At 41.9% G+C, this 17,730-nt stretch overlaps 1 protein-coding gene across 1 annotated transcript in view; it reads right to left on the reverse strand.

Moving 5' to 3' along the window:
• The window catches only part of LOC120562846 (raftlin-like), a 114,318-nt gene that overhangs the window by 37,003 nt on the left and 59,585 nt on the right, over window positions 1-17,730 (reverse strand). Inside the window, exons 4-6 of the mRNA XM_039806763.1 lie at window positions 15,841-15,949; window positions 9,831-10,311; window positions 2,192-2,395 (exon numbers count right to left, since the gene is read on the reverse strand). Coding sequence (XP_039662697.1) covers window positions 2,192-2,395; window positions 9,831-10,311; window positions 15,841-15,949 — 794 coding nt within the window. The remainder of the gene's footprint in view (window positions 1-2,191; window positions 2,396-9,830; window positions 10,312-15,840; window positions 15,950-17,730) is intronic.

Below are 17,730 nucleotides of genomic sequence, written 5' to 3' on the forward strand. Positions count from 1 at the left end.
TTATAATTGCAATAAAACAATACATTTTTATAAAAGCTGCTGCCGTCGGCTATCTGCAGCGGGCGAGGCTGGTGCTCTGTTCCCCCCGCGATGGAAGCGCGCACACACACAAACACAGACGGTGGATGCAGGAAAAACTGGAGATGAGACGCACACGATAAACTAAAAACAGCTATGCTCATTATTGTAAGTGCAATGATAAGTTAAAGTCCAATAAGTAACGTTACTTTATCAAACCGTATGAATGTGTCCCAGGCCAGGCCAGGATAGGAAATAAACTAACAATGTAAAGATCAACAAGCCACTGACAGATATGTTCAAATTTGATTCATTCAATAAATTAATATTTTTTGTCTTAAATCCACTATTTTCATATTAGACCAACATTTGCAGCATCCTGAACCTTTTTGATAAGGTTACCAGGAAAACTCAGCCCAGAGTATCTTTATTCTCCCCGAAAGAAGTTTCCTTTTTATTTTTAAAGTACTATACCAAAAAAAAAACGCAACCTTTATCACATTTTTTTGCAAAAGCTCCCACAAAATCAGGCATTTTGGGCTGCAACAATCTCAAAAAAAAGGTCACAAAACCCTGGAGGAACTGATATATATGATATTATATTTGCCATGATCCCAATCCATCATCTTAGTCATGACCGAAAGAACTAGATCCCTGGAACAAGCGGCCAAAATATGTTTTCTCAGGAGAGTGGCTAGCATCTCCCTTAGAGATAGGGTGAGAAGCTGAGTCATTAGTGAGGAACTCAGAGTAGAGCCGCTGCTCCTGTTGTGTCGAATGGAGCCAGGTGAGGTGGTTTGGGCATCTGGTAAGGATGCCCCCTGGGTTGTGGGGGCAGCAGCTCCCTGCTGGAGCTGCTGCCCCCACAACCCGACCCCAGATAATGATAATGATAATGATGGATGGATGGACCATTTTAGTTTAACGTGGTAGCATGCTAACATTTGCTAATTAGCACTAAACACAAAGTACAGCTATGGAATATCATTAGTGTTGCAGGTATTTGGTCATAAACCAAAGTATGAATGTCAGTACCAAAAAGTTTGGTCAGACGTTTAATTTAAAGCCACAAATGCCAACTTCATGGTGGCGCTAGTGTCAGTGCATCTGGTGAATGTTGATCCAGTTTGCAGTACAAAATCCTGAAGGATTGCCCCACTTCCTGACAATGAGAGTCATATATGTTCTGATTGTTTCCTAGTGAAAAATGAATGCCAGCCAATGAATAATTAATGGCACACAATGACTTAGGTGCATCATTACCTGCCCCAGGCTTTTTATGTTGTAGATGTCGACATGAATTTGGCTTCTGCTTGATGGTGACAGTTTTTACTTTTAGGGGGAGAAAAAATGCAATTTGGGAATCTTTTGGGGTTTTATTAACTGTAGTTGTCTGAGCTTTAAGAGTACCTGGAAAGGGAACAATTCTGGAGAATCTAAGAAGCCATGACCAAAGTTTAAGGCTGTTTTAATCGTACATTACAAACCTCTCTTTCTAATGTTTCTTGATTGTGTGTGATATCTAGCCTCGTGAGACCGCCCTGTTCTCGCAAGCTCCAGTTTTTTACTCTCAGATCAGTCTAGCATCTTGAGATAGAGAAAATTTGGAGCCGTTCGCCAAACGACCGACCAATCAGCATTGGTTTTGAGGCGGGTTTAGGTGTGACGCAACGAGAAGTTAGTTAGTTAGTCTAAATAACATGGCAGCTTCCACGGCTGAGATGAGCGTAGCTATCGCGCAAGTTTTATCCGAATTAGAAAGTATTTCTTCATTGAAAGAAGAGCAAAAAACGGCACTGGAGGCTTTTCTCTGAGGAAAATATGTTTTTGCTCTTCTCCCGACTGGTTTCGGCAAGAGTTTGATCTGATTGGTTGATTTGGCCCGTCTATCACCAACATAGGTGGTGATAGACAGATGGTTTATCCAATCAGCTAACCAGCATTTTCGCCCCTTCACCAAAAGTTCTCCAACGGAAAGTTCCCAGATGGATATGCCGAGCAAATGCGAAGCAATCCATCTGGCGGAGTCAGGTTATGTGATATGCAAACCAAAAGCAGAATGTGTGGTTATTAAAATTGCAGTGAGTTTTTCTCCTCATGAGACATTTCGCCCCACATCTTTTTCCTGGGAAAACTCTGTGTTTTGCAGTAGCAGTGAGTGACGCTGGCTTACCGTTCACGTTGCCCAGGTGGAAGTATCCATCGACTAGTGAGGCTCCATTGTTGAAGTGCTGGGTCATGTGATCCAGCCAGTTGGCCTCCACGCCTTTGACCCCCTCATCACAGTTTTGAACCCTCAGTGGCACCTTTACAGTGTAGTACTTCACCTGGCCCTCTCGGACTGGCGGGTGGTTGTACAAAGCGAGCAGTTCCACCCCTGTTGGGAAACGACAGAAAACAACCCCCCCCCCGGCCATTGATTTAACATGATATAGGTTGTGACAATACAGACGTAGCCTCTGTAGAACTCCCACGTTTTACTGCATGATTATTAAACTACTGCTGTACATTGGCCACAATCCAAAGTGCAATTTGGCACCGTCTGTAGGAGCACTTTCCCTCTTTAGCTGCCACAAGTTTTGGTTTGAAATATATACTTTTTTGTTGCAAACAAATATCTGCAGTATTGGTTTATGGACCACTTCTGAAGGACTTCTTGATTTGGGAGAAGTTATTTTCCAGACAACCACACTGTGAGCACCGTGTTAACAACCAATTGGATATTTCCTATGAGATAAGCAAACCGGGAAACTCAGCCAATGTGAAGAAAGTCAAAAAGCTTCTTGGCCAAGAAAAGTTGGCCACAGGTTTCCTGGTTGTCAACAACAAATAACATTTTGTTTTTTTCTTGATTTTCTTGTCCTGTGAAAAATGGGTTGCTGGATGAAATTAAAAAAACAGCTCAGGGAAGTGGACGGTTTGCATGGGTCCTTGGACAGATAAGAAAGCTGATCTAAAGTAATTAGTTATAGAAAAATTGGGCAGCATTGAAATGGAAATTAGTACACTAAAATTGGATACACCTTAAGCTAAACTACAAAAAAGTAACTGAGAGCCTCCAATAAATTTGACCCTGACTTGTCAGTTGTCTAATTGTGTGGTTTAATTGTGTTTCCATCAGCTGCCTTTGCTTTAAAATGTTTCTTGTACAGTATCTAATGATTAAACAATACATATCATTTCTGAAGTCTTGTAAGCCTGTGCGGGCAGGACAAATTTGTATGCTAGATGCTATATTACAAACTTCAACATCATCATTATCATAACCACAAGTTCCACCTGGCAGGTGCAAAATAGACGAGAAATGACAAAGTAATACAAGATGAGATTTGAGTTGCCCCGAGCTGGACTAATAAACTCAAAATCCTTTCCAAGGCTGTTGCCTCTTTTTTTCACTTGGTCTTTTTCAACAACAAACGTGAAGTAAATCAAAAGCAATTTGATCATATTCATTCTACAAGTCATCCTTATATTCCTTTTAAGGTTTTCTAGAAGTGATGTTACTTTGTTAATTCCAAGTATAACCTTGAATAATGCATTACAAGCTCTCCAGCTAGCTGTTGTTCACATCAAGCAGAAATATACATAATGTAGTGCCTCAGGAGAGAGAAACGGGCTTGGAAATTTGCCCACGGTACGTATGTCACTGCTCCTCGCTCATATCATACTAAATCAAAGTAGAAAGGGTTTTATTTGTTGTGATGTGAGTGAGTGAAATATTTGCTCTGCTGTGCTTTGAAGAAAAAAAACAAAACCAAAATGTGAGATGTGAGCGGGGTTCGAATCGGGCAGAAAGCAATTCAAATCGAGTCTGGTAACATTTCCCTCTTTCTTTTTAAATGCAAATGTCAGACTGTCATTGCACAAGTGAGCCAGATGGATGAGCAAAATGGGCAGCACTGCCACCCACCCTTCCACCTACACAAACACACACACAAACGCAGGGTGGTGGAAGGGGGAGTCATGTCTCAGTCGCTTTGGTTCTTCCGTCTGTCCATCCGTCCATCCGTACGTCGGGCAAACAAACAGAAAAAATGAATCATTTATAACCATTTCTTGTCTGGCTCGTCTGACTGATATGACAGCTGGCCACCGAATTCCCTAAATCTTGTCATTTGTCACTCTTGAGAAAAGTTGAATCACAGCAGAATATTCACACACACACACACACACACACACACACACCCCCGCTCGTCCTGCTCTCTGTTGCCCATGTTATAAGGACAATATGGCAAACAAATGTTGGACAACACACACACCGACGAAATTAGTTCCCATTCAACATGCCTCTGACCAGCAAGCGCAACACATTTCTTCGCTATGGATGACTTTGTGATCTGCGATCTGTATCATATAAACTGGTTTACAGTTTATGTGCACACGCCTGAGATGATGTATCACTACGGTTTGTCCCATGAATCTCTTCTGTATCTCAGGGAGCTTTGGGTGGGTCATGAAAAAGACTGCTTTTGGAAAGTTTTGCAGTAAAGATATGGTTCACAACTCTTATTTTCTGTAATCACGGTGCAATTAAGTAAGACCACATTAAACCGTATTCGACACAGATGATTCCATCGCTACTGATGGGACTGTTATGGGTGGACGTCAGAGTTGTTCCTTAATAAATAACAGCCACTAGCCAGAAAACGTGCTGCTCTGCCTCTGTTTTGCTCACAATATTAGATGTTTTCTGTGTAATAGCTGAGAGTTTTGCATGCATTATATTTCATTACGGTCTAATTTCGCTATGAATGTGGCACTAAGGCGACTTTAATTTAGATGGAGGGGCAGGTTGCTAATCTTCTAACCTTTTGCTCAGAAAATACTTTGTGTGTCTGTAAACACAATTTCAGCTGTTCTCTGTTCACAGGAGATACTCTCTACTGGAGCATCGGAGGGATTACGTACCTTGCCTCAGGGAAACTTGAGCAGTGCAAAACAGGGCAGGGGGCAGTACCAGAAGATATGAGGACTATTATTACGAAATGTATATGTAGGAATAAAACCAAATCTGTCTTGCTGATATCCATCACTCTGAACTGCAGGATAATAGTGAGTCAAACTGGAGGCCGTGCTTTCACATGGCATTCAAACGTATTTCAGAAATCACTTTGATAGAAATCTGTAGGGCTGCCCTCTAAACGTCCATGATTCAAATAATCAGTAAAGAAGCACCCGAGTTGACTTACACTTCGTCAGTCAAATCACTGCCTCTTGTTTTTTTTTTTGTTTTTTTTCTGCTGCACTATTTTACACAAATACTGATTCAGGTACAGCCCTAGTCTATGTGCAGACTTTTTGCAGCTGAAACTCACTGCAAAACGCAAGTCAATGCATTAAAATCACTAGATTTGACTTGCTTTTCAAAAACAACAAGCTGTTCTTTGTCAGGGTGGGCTGTGATTGACTAGTTGCATCACTGCAGTGCATCATAGAGGGAGAAAAAAAACATAGCTAGCTGCAAGATGAAATGCAAATGCTAAAGTAGCTGAGCTTTGCAAGTTAAAGCTGCATCAGAAGAATATTTTTCTTATTATTCTAAATGGGAGCTGGTGGTTGTTTCCACTTTGATTTTCAGTCTGCAATGTGTTTCAGATGGGAAAAAAAAGTCTTAATTTACACAACAAAATTGTGGTTCAGAATTCATGAAATGAATGATAAGCAGATTGCATTCCTCATTACTTTCTCCCTGTGGGATTTCCCAGTCAGGACTCAAACCAGTGACCCAACAATTACATGTTCCCAATGACTATGACAAACTTGAGATACTACACAAACATCTTAGACATCCTTTCAGAAAATGACTGCAAACTGCAGATGAGCAGATACTTTGTTGTTAGGAAGAATATTAGGTTGAGATTCTTTGACCTTTGAGGAACTCCATTAGTAACCAACATAAATCCCTAAAACGAGTCTCTTGCCAAGCTCACCACTCCCCCTGCCCCCTTGTGCTGCAGTGTTCTGTAAATGACACACGCAAACATTACTGTTTAATAGAAACAGAGCAGAGATCTGCTGGAGAGGTGATATTTTACCAAGAAGCAGTTGTAATAAATCAGCAGTCTCATTTGCGTTTTGGCTGTTATCTAGAAACAGTCCTGATAAATAACTTGATTAATGTTTCAGAGAATTATTAGGGTCATTTTTGTGCTATAGGGCAGTAAAATCTTACATAATGCCCCACTAATTTGATATTTAAGTGCGTACAGTGTCACACACACACACACACACACACACACACACACACACACACACACACACACACACACACACACACACACACACACACACACACACACACACACACACACACACACACACACACAGATGCACCAAAGAGTATGACTCAAAGAGTCCTTTGAACCTAATCACAAATCAATAGCATCAACAGACGACTGCTTGGCCTTTCAGAATAAAGTTGTACAGCTAACCTGAGTCTTGTGGTCGACGGCAATCCGGCTAACAAGAAAATGAGCGCATGGGTTTTGTTAGGACGTTAAGAGCATGTGGCTTCAAAGACCTATCTGATGGCAGGCCGGCTGCCCAAATGACGAGGTTGGCCGCAGTAACCCTGCAAGTGATCCTAGCAGCGTAGCTTTCCAACATGACATGTCATTATTTCAATGTCTGTTTCTATAATCTGAGAAGCTGGACACTGATTCCATCAGAGCAGAGATAACACTGATCTCAAGGGTTGAAAACCAAGCAGCTGAAAAGACTCCCCTCTGCACATGGACTCAGATGATTTCGGACTGATTTTCCTCAGGATTACACCTATGATAAAGCTCTTAATTTAAGCTCTTTACTTCATTTTATGCTGTTTGTTTAAAGCTTGTTATATATGTTTGAAGCCTTGATAAACCTTATATCATGACAAGAAATTCAATCAATTCATCTTAGCATCAGAGGAACAGATACCTCAGGCAGTCAAACACTTAGCTTGTCAAATATTGACTGCACATCAATATCCTCTTTTTGTTTTTTGTTTCATGAGGTCCCCTGCACAAATTCTTATCCCAACTCTCTCGTACAAAATACATTCACATACTACTGACTTGCATCGTCTGTAATGTTTTTCAAATCCAGGAAAGGTTTTAAGCCTACCTTAATGTAAAAGGTAAGGCTGGAAAAGAGACAAAATATGGTGCAGTAATAATCTTTCCTTGGTTTGATTATGTAAAAGTATCCAGGTGGCATTTAATTCCCTACAAAACGTTTTTGCTCATGCAAATTAGTTGTATCTGAAAGTAGACACAGGGTTGTCTGATCCAGACATAAATGTACAGCTGTCACTACGATGTTATACTTTCCGTTTGGTCTTTTCAACAGAATCCCTTTCCTTCAAACCATTCAAGCATTTGAGTCTCCAAACTTATGGGCTCAGTTTCTATCCAGAGCTTAAGTCTCAGGGATAGTGATCATCTTTCAATCCTAAGCCACAGACTTTCGCCAGCTCTGCTGCCAACACTTGCACGGCATTCACCTCAAGATCTGAGGATTAGCTAGGACAAGCCAGCGGTAGCCGAGACTCTTGGGCCTCCTCGGCAGACTGGGCATTAGTAGAGAGGGACATGGGAGCTTGGCAGGCTCCCCTACCATCCCGGCTGGCCACTATACCAGCGCTGCTGGCGTTGTCACATAGATTCAGGGGGATGAAGGTGGGGGTAGAGAGAAAGCGGTGAAGCTGAGGGAGGTAGAGGACGAGGCAGTGGGGGATTATCTCGCTGCAAAATGCACTGTAGGGAGGCCCAGATGGACCAGTGGGCTGTGGTCTGCAGTGATGCCAAGTGCGTGATACTGCACACCGAAGAGTATTTTCATTATGCAACACTCGGTATTAGGTGCTTTGAACCTAATCGCTTTGTACACTGTACTGTACATACAAATATGCATTATACACAAACACACACACACGTTAACACTCCCACTGGGATGTGTGTCCAATGCACACATCCGACACACATTGCTCCGACACATATCCCAAATAGGTGCGGTGAGAGGAGGAGAGACTGTAGCGGGGGGGTGATAGTGGTGGGTGTCTCCATCTGTCAATCCAAAATGCTCAAATAAAGCCGGAACTATACATGTCCGTGCTAATTTCAACAACTTTCCCACAGAAAAGGGGGCTGCCGTAAATAACTCAGAGAGATGTAGCTATATGCCTCACTTTCTGGGAAGACAGAAAGCGAGCCATGAAATGTGCAGTTTCCGGAAAAAAAACCCGACAAAACTGTTGTGGCAAATTTCACAGACTTAGCTTTATCAGCTAAGTTTGAGTGTGAATTTGTGTGCACCACGGCTATAAGACGATTCCCTTTGTGTAACAGATAGAGAGGATTATATCCCAAGGCAGCACATTGTTGTGTAACATTGAGACAATAGCAAGACAATGACTCCTCCGCGTTTGCCAAGTGTTTCAAGAAGGATTTACGGCGCCACGCTGTTCTTTAGTTAAACAGCCAAAAGGTATGGCTTCAAATGAAACCAAAACCTAGTCTGGCTGTCACCAGACCGAGCTCAATCTTTTAAGATTGAACATTGGTCTGGGGAGTCTGCTCTGTATGTTTTACTGCACAAGAGGCGTGATCAACGGGCATAGTTCAAATGACTCTTTTCGCAACTGGATAGTCCTTCAACCAATCAGATCAACGATCCGGGTGACGTAGCAGCGACCCGACAGCAATCGGGCTGGGTTTACCCAGTCTAACCAAAACCCAAATTTACACATATATCCAGACAGATATTGGCTCAAGATTAGAAGCTGCCAGTTTGAATATCTGTGAATTTGAGACAAGAAGCTACAGTTAACAGGGGAGTGCAGGATTTAACCCCTGACTGCTTCAGCTGCTCTGGGACCAGCAGTCATCTGGGTTGATGAGGGAGCTCACAGGTGTGAACGTGTCTTAATACGCAGCATAAAAAACAAACATTTTAGAATTGATGAATGCTAAAACATTTAGCTAATGTACTGTATGATGCTAAAACCAGACCCATCAACACTGAGCCTTTCACCGTTTGAAGTTTTGACCTTTTCAATTTTCTTAATTAGCATCCCTCATTAGGCCTTTCTGTGTAATCTGTAAGGATAGCTGTGTGGCAGGTCTCATGTCGTTTGGAGTCTTGTCAAGTTCTCAAGCTTTTTTTAAATTTTTTTTTATTTTGACATTCAAATTGTGAAGCCTCCATTGGGCCAATTAGTGTAATTTTCTTTTAAAGGATGTGTTCACCCAAATAACAAAATAGCATATTTACTCACTCACGTTCAGTCAAATGTGGCCATGCAAATACTTTAGGTTTTATATGCCCACGATTTGAGATTTCTGCCTCTACCCAGGTACAATGGCAGTGAACAGAATTTTGTTTGGGGTGCTCACTGAAAAAGGGCATTTTATGAACTGTAAAAACAAAGTCATTTATATTTATAATAATAAATACACCTTAGTTGTCATGGTGCTGAATTTGTTCAGGAAAGGAACAAATCTTTATATTATGTAGGCTACATATAAAGGGCCTCTTGATATTTTGTACTGTTTATGAAAAAATGTCTTCATTGTAACTGCAGCATATGAAATGTTTCCATGGCTGTCCATTACCCAGAACCGGAATCATCCAATTAAAAAGTGGTTATAAAAGAATGTGTCCACACAAACCTCATGATGTTATTGCTCTACTTTTGTCTCCACTCTTTCCCCCCAGATTCATTCATATTTCACAGCAAGTAAGACCTTTATAGTCCTTATTTTAGACAGTTGCTTAACACGTCATTTTCATTTTAGTTTGAGTTCATGATAGCAACCTTAGAGACCACTCACCGTGGCCCCTCCGCTGGCGGTATCTTGGCCTCTCCTTTGCATCTCTGTCTTTGTTGTTATTGTGACACGGCGACTCCTCCTCCGTCAGCTCCTCACTCTGCTCCAGATCTTCCTCTGGTATTGGAGACGCCACAGGCGAGACCACGCCCTGACTGCCCTCCATCCCGCTCCCTGAACGGTTCCCAGTGTTCTCACCATGATTCTTCTCCCCACCCGGTGCTCCTTCCCCAGCCTCGCATGAAGCCTCCTCATTGGCCTCTTTGTCCACTACATCGGCTTCAGTTCCAGGTGCTGCGTGGTTAATGGGGCTTGAGGGGTTCGAGGGGCTACAGCTGCCCAGGGAACCGAGCACAGAGCTGGGGCTGGAGTGCAGGGAAAAGGAGGGGGTGTCTGGTTCTCTGATCCTGGTGCATGGGGCCCCATAGGGTTCCTGGACAAATCCCACGAACATCACCCCCTGGTCAGCCGCATCCTGGATTTGCTGTCGGGAACATGAAGATAAAAATGAAAAGTTTGAATGAAATAAATACAGCTGATGCTACAGGTGTTGCTTCTATGCATTCACTGATTTTGATCTAATTCGAGCTAAAACAAGTAGTCGACTGACCAAAATTACATATCGACAACTACCATATTTTGATAATCTATGAATTGCTTCAGTCATTTTTTAAGCAAAAATGTTAAACATTATCTGCTTCCAGATTCTCAAATGTGAGAATTTGCTGTGTTTCTCTCTCATATATGACAGTAAATTGATTGTCTTCGGGTTTGGACTGTTACTTGGTCAAGTCAAAGTCAAGCTATTTTTTATTTTTTGTAGATAATTCTTGGGCCTTTTCGGCCTTTATTTTTGACAGGACAGCTGAAGAAATGCAAGGGGAGATAGAGGGGGAATGACATGCAGCAAAGGGCCACAGAACCCGGGCCCGCTGTGTCGAGGAGTACACCTCTATATACGGGCAACGGCTCTACTAACTGAGCTGTCCCGACGCCCAAAGTCAAACTATTTGAAGATGTCACCTTGTTCTCTGAGAAACTGTGATGGGCATTTTTTTTTGCCATTTCTTTCTACAGTTTACAAACTAAACAATTAATCGATTAATAAGCTGAATTAATGATTGTGATCAGCAGGCTAATGATGATAAAAGTAATTATTAGTTGCATGGTGCATCCCTTGACTTGATTGCATGTGCTGTTGGAGATCTTTGGTTTGAAGCTGCTGTTGCACTCATTACTTTTAGGGTTAGGGTTAGGTTTGGAGCATTGGCAAAATGCCTAAAATGTAAATTCAGGATGTAAAATAAGAACAACCTATGAAGCAGAACATAGACAACAAGTTATTTCCCAAGAGATCTGAAACTGAAACCAAACACTCAGAATAAGTTTGAGATCAATTATCTTTGAAATGGAATTGTTTCCACAATACTTTTTATGGAGACCTCTGCATCTCTTGGATCTTTGTTTTTTCTACCCCCACTCTGTTTCTTTTCGTCCCAGCAGCTTCTCAAATCTCTCAGTTGTTGATTAGATTGGAGCGGCCACAACCCCAGTCAGGGACGGGCCGCATCCCACATCTAGCACTTTTTATTTTATGTCAATATTGGGATTCTGCCACAAAGCTAGATTGAAACTTTAACTGTCAGCGAATGTTAATGATGCCATTCTCCATTTCTGCACCCCTCCACCAACGACCCTCACCCCCCCAAGCAAAGCCGGTGCCCGTCTCTATCTCGAGCCATAGTGAGGAAAGAAAATAGAAATCAAATCAAATCACAGGTTATTCACTATGAAATTAAATTGGAAAACAGTCACATTGTTTCCACCCGTATTGTTTAATATCGGTGAACGCTCTCTGGGTGCGTCTACATCATATTCCCCATACCAATATGTTGAAATGGAATTGCTGAGATAAAAGAAAACTGTTGTATCTCATTTAATGGTAATGCAGGCAGAGAGAGAGAGAGAGAGAGAGAGAGAGAGAGAGAGAGAGAGAGTTAGAGATGAATGGCTTTGACAGTCTAATGTTGGTGCAGTTGATAGCAAAGTAGATTTGAATAGTGTACTGTAATGATTGAATTTATTTTTAGTACCATTATCATTATAATGTTATCAAATCCTGTGTTTGACAAAGTTGAACGATTCAGATTAGATTTCTTTTTCCAGAGACATCTTGCCAACAGTCCAATATCATTACAAAGACAGCAGATAAACCACAAACATACTGTAAGTGTACATAAGCGACAAAATAAGAATACATCACTAAATGTGTAAATGTAGTGCTGATTTGTCTTTTGGAAGAATTCAATGGAGATAGTAAATAAATAGATGCTTAAATAAGAGGACAGTGCTGAAATGTTGTTTAAAGGTCTTATGGCATGAACATTTCATTTTATGAGGTTTTTTAACATTAATATGCGTTCCCCCAGCCTGCCTATGGTCCCCAATTGGCTTGAAATGGTGATAGGTGTAAACCGAGCCCTGGGTATCCTGCTCTGCCTTTGAGAAAATGAAAGCTCAGATGGGCCGATCTGGAATCTTCTCCTTATGAGGTCATAAGGAGCAAGGTTACCTCCCCTTTCTCGGCTTTGCCCGCCCAGAGAATTTGGCCCACCCATGAGAGAGAGACATCATGGCTTTCAAATGAGCAAAGTGGCAGTTGGTCAAGGCCACACCACCGCCCCCCTCCACCTTGCCCCCTCTCTACTCCTCAATAGCTACAGACACAGAAATGGCACGTTCTGAGGAAAGCTCATTGTGGGACCTTATGACCTGTCTCTCTTAGTTACCTGTTATAGTTACGCTGTTATAGTCCTAGACTGCCGGGGGACTTCCTTCCTTTGACACACTGAGCTGCTCTCTTCTTTAAATAACTTTGTGTACCCGTAATTTACTAACCTAGCTTCTGGGAGTTTACTCCAGTCCTTACTTTTTCCCCAGCGTTTCCTTGGAGAACGTTGGCACCAAGACCTGGTTGAGCTGTCGCGTGGTCCTGCTGCACTCCTGAGCTCACGCATGCCCTGCAATGTCATGCTCGTCCTGCTGAACCCTGCAGCTTCCGCTACATCCAGTCACTGTTCCATTATTAATGTGACTACTATCGCCACTGTTCATCACACCCCCAACCGGCTCAGTCAGACACCCTACCAAGAGCCTGGGTCTGTCGAGTTTCTTCCCAAGAGGGAGTTTTTCCTCGCCACTGTCGCACTGCTTGCTCTTGAGGGAATTACTGGAATTGTTGGAATTGTTGGGGCTTTGTAAATTATAGAGTGTGGTCTAGACCTACTCTATCTGTAAAGTGTCTCGAGATAACTTATGTTATGATTTGATACTATAAATAAAATTGAATTGAATTGAATTGAATTGGGACTGGCTCTAGTGGCTGTATTTTGCACCAAGGCTGAATTTCGGGAAAGAGACTTCAGATACAGTATTAGGGGACCACTAAGGTCTATATAAAAGCATCCAAAGAGCACCAAGTCATGGGACCTTTAACTGAACTACAGAAGATTAATAGATAATAATGTATGTAATTTATTTATTGAGCAAAAATGTCAAACATTTGTTGGTTTGAGCTTCTTAAATGTGAGGATGTGCCACTGTTCTGTGTTTTGTACCATTGCAAATGATGAATATGTCCATTTGATGCATGACGCAGACATAAAAAAAAGTATTACCCTCAGTATAAACATCATATAGCTTCAATTAAAATGTGAAACAAGATGATACAGAATTTATATCATGTATACTGTCAAACAGTGAGGAATAACACCATTTTAATAATCGCTAACGGAAACAAAAGGAGAAATCTGGATGCGATGCAGCTAACTGAATATGAGAATAATTGTTAGTTGCACATACACTTTTGGGATCTACCATATGAGATTTTCTGCAGAATCAATACAGAATACATGTAGGACAAAATAAAAAAAATGATCATTCTTCTAAACTTCTTAATCTAAATGAGCAGACGTCGCGCTGGCTTAGATGGAACCACCTCGGGTCAACACAATAAGGTTTTGAGGTCAAGGAGGAAACTTTTCTTCACCTCGTTTCTCTTCATTAACCAACAGGACGCGGAGCACAAACTTGATGAAACATTTTCTGGAAGCAGCTTCCCTTATTCTGCCACCAGAATATCAACAGCCTGCAGTGAAAAAACCAATTTCAATTTTGACTTGAGACCACATTTCCTATTTCCTCCGTAAGTTATTAAAGTGGCACCAGGAAGAGGTGTCTGAAGGTCAAGATGAGAACTCCGGAGAGAGAGATTGAGCGGGGCAGAGAGAGTGGAGGGAAGAGATGACGGAAGGAGAGGCACAGGGATAATGGCAGAGATTGAGACGGTGATGAAGAGAAGGGGACGAAGATGAGAGGTGGGAAAAAAGAGATGAAGAGAGAAAAACAAAAGGAAACAGAGAGAGAGAGAGGCTAAAGGGAATGGACTTCTCCACTCACTCCTCTACCACTCATCCATGTCCACTTCCCTTTTTAATAGATTTTTAGCATGGCCTCATCCTCCTCCACCTCCTCCTCCAGCAAGCCTGTAGCAGCTCAGTAGATTAAAATGATAACCAACAGTAATGAGGTCCTACAGGACTGTGGTTGCATGACTAATCGAAGGGCAAAATGTACAGAAAGGTTCAGGAGCGAGGCTTCAAAGGCTGACATAACGGTCACAGATTACGGGGGAGGGGGGGGGGTTGTATCACGATGACGCGTCATAACCAGCTCACAAGAGAGGAGGGTGTGTTCATATACATCATCTGAACTTAAGTGCCATTTCAAACAGGCCTTCTAAGGCAGTGCATTCACAACAGTGCAGAGCCAATTCATTATCAGATCAGTGAGTATGACTCTTGCATGTGTGCGCTGCTTTCCCCTCTACAGAAAATATAGAAATGTTAAGCTATTTGGTTTGCTAATTAACATCAGCCTTACACTATTAAGGAAACACAGCTTTTACATATCGCCTAGCCTATATATACGACGTTCCACTTCCGGGATTGCTCCGGTGCTGCTGGAAATTCCGCAAGATGTCCCTCTTTTCGGCCGGATGTCCATTACCTTTCTTTGTGTTGTAATTTTAAACTCTGTTCCATTTCTGAGAACTATGGTTAACTGCTCCTCAGATCTCAGCAGGGTAAATCCAGACAGCTCGCTAGACTATCTGTCCAATCTGAGTTTTTTGGTTCACGACTAAAACAACTTTTGAACGTACACATGTTCCACCAAATGTTGTGTGGACTAGCCAGACCCTCCTCCGCAGCGCTGTGGAGAAAGGTCTGGCTACGCGAGACTACATACTTCCTGAATCTGACTTATAGGATGAACAGCAGCGTGGCAAAACCATCTATCAAAGATTTTAGACGACTGTGTTGACACTCTGTGGGTTACTTTGGCTCAAGCTGAAACTGTTAATAATTATCTACCACAAGCACGTTTCTAGTAGCAGTAGAAGCCTGTCGACATGGCTCGTGTTAGAGGAGTTGCAACACAATCAAAGCCATCACTAATTCATTCCTGACAACCTCTGGTTAAAATACACACGTTACCACCACGCCTGTGTTTTCTTTATCTTTTGAAATCCTTTTTTTTTTGTCACTCCTTCAACATTGTGTACTTCATTGGCAACTGCCTCCACTCACTGTGTGACAGGCTGCAGTTAAAAGCATTCACCCTGACAGCAGCGTGCTTGCATGCAGCTTTAACAATGTATACTGTTGTAAACGTGCAAACATTGTGTTCTCTGAACCTTCAGAGAGGATGACAGACTAATCAAAGTTTTGGTAGCAGACTTGAGTTGATATTCTGGTATTGAAAATTTAGGACATTTTTTAACATTCTCTTCTTTGTCTGCTCTGGATCTCTGACTCTGATGATAGAATATGCAATTTCTCTGCTTTCATTCCTCCCTATCTCTTGCTCCCTTCCCTTCCGCCCTGCATCCCAACTTCCAGCTGGGCACAAAGTGACAAAACCCTTCAGCTTGGCATTTGTAAAGCAGCCCTACCTTCTTGACGTAGCCCTGGATGAGCTCTGCGGTGGGCACCTGCTCAGCAGACAGACACTCTTCCAGCTGTAGTTTGTATGGCGGGCAGATAGGCTGGCTCCTTTCCACCCTGCAGGCACCACAGTGGGGGAGAGAGGACAATGAGCTTCAGCCTTTCAGCAAAGCCAGCCATGCTCACGACACATGAGGGTACCCATGCATTCACACATGCAGCCACACATTGACAACCGACCTAAATTTAAAATATTACAGCCATAAAACATCACAAACAGGGTGCTATTCACAGACTATATCAGTCTATAATACAAAAATAACCCCCTATCAACAAATTACACGGCATCAAGAAGCTTTGTTAATGTTATTGTTGCCCTGTGGGAGGCGAGGGAAAAATACAATAAAACACTTAAGTGAGACAAAGATCCACATGGATGAAAGAAAACACATGGGGAGCACAGAAAGCAGGAAATTCAATGTAAATCTCTTCTTGCACCCCATACCCCCTTTATCCCTCCCCGCTGAGGCCTTATCTGTATTTGGAGTGAGGAGAATCTATTTATATGGTGTTGTATTTTCCTATTCTGTCCTCTGGAGGAAATCCCAGAGCTAGCCCTGAGGAGACTAATGCCCCGGCTTCCACCTCCCTGCTTCTCATCCTGTTGACAAGGGGAAGAAGCCCCACACGCCCTTTTCCTCTGTGTGCTACAGAGTCTTTGTGCATATACAGTAGGTGTGTGTCTTTTTGTGTGAGGGCTGTGTGTGTGCTCTGCGAGAGTTCTGGCTTTACACGGACACCTGATGTGGGGGAGGGTAAGAGATGCATGCGTGCATGCTGGTTGGTGTATTACAGGCCGTGCTTACAGCTTCCCAGTTCCACGCAAAGACTCCCTCTGAGTGCACATACATGTCACTGTGTGCGTGTCTGTGTGTTACTAATACTTTATCACAGTGATTTTTTTTTTGACATGCCCCCCCATTGGATGCAGAATGAGCTGTTTGATGTATCAATTATGAATAACATTTGAGAAATCAGTTGCAAATCAACATTTTAAAGTAATAGTTTATGCTTATTATTTATAACAATGTTATAATAATGTTGGCTTGGCTTTTTTATGTTTAGCATACAGTTAATGTCAATCTTTCCATTTAAGAGAATCTCATTTATGTCAAACTATTCCTTCAATGTGATTTTACTGAAGAAAAAACCCTGTCAAGTGATTATATATTTATTATTGTGTTATTGTTGGTCACATGAAAAATGCAAATTAAAGACACTCCAGGTATCTAATAATGTAGTGGAACATAAAGTAAGGGGATTTGCAGAAGACAGATTTAAAAAAGGAAAGCTCACAATCAGTAACTTTTAGTCCCTACAGTGGTATAAGTCAGGATCCAAAACACTGAATCCTACTCTTCCCATAATGCAGCTCAGTAGCCTCTTTCATTAGGCCCCCTCTGCCTTATAAACACCCATTTTTCAAACTTCTGCCCCCAGTTTTTAACACACTTTCTATTTAAAATGTGTAGTCTCCATGCCCAAGATGAGATGAATCGTAATTTTCTCAGACTTGACAAAGCTCCTTCCAGAGCTACAAAAGACATTATTCAACTGATTCACGGCTGTGTAATTCACTTTGACATATAAAGTTGGAGTGCCCCATTTAAAGAGAGCAAGATAAGCTTCTTTATATTTTTTCAGAGTGTTTGCTTGATGAGGCTTACCTGCTTTTCTTTTCTACCCTGTTAAAATATGCCCATATTTCACTCTACATGTCATTTTACTGTCTGAATAAATGTTGCTAACCTGAATCTTCATAGGATTATTAGAGCAAAAGCACTCTTGCATTATTCCCACATGACTCAGAATTGCACAGTTTGAAAATCACCGCGTTA

Source organism: Perca fluviatilis, chromosome 7 (genome assembly GCF_010015445.1).
Source record: "Perca fluviatilis chromosome 7, GENO_Pfluv_1.0, whole genome shotgun sequence".
Classification (NCBI taxonomy): domain Eukaryota; kingdom Metazoa; phylum Chordata; class Actinopteri; order Perciformes; family Percidae; genus Perca; species Perca fluviatilis.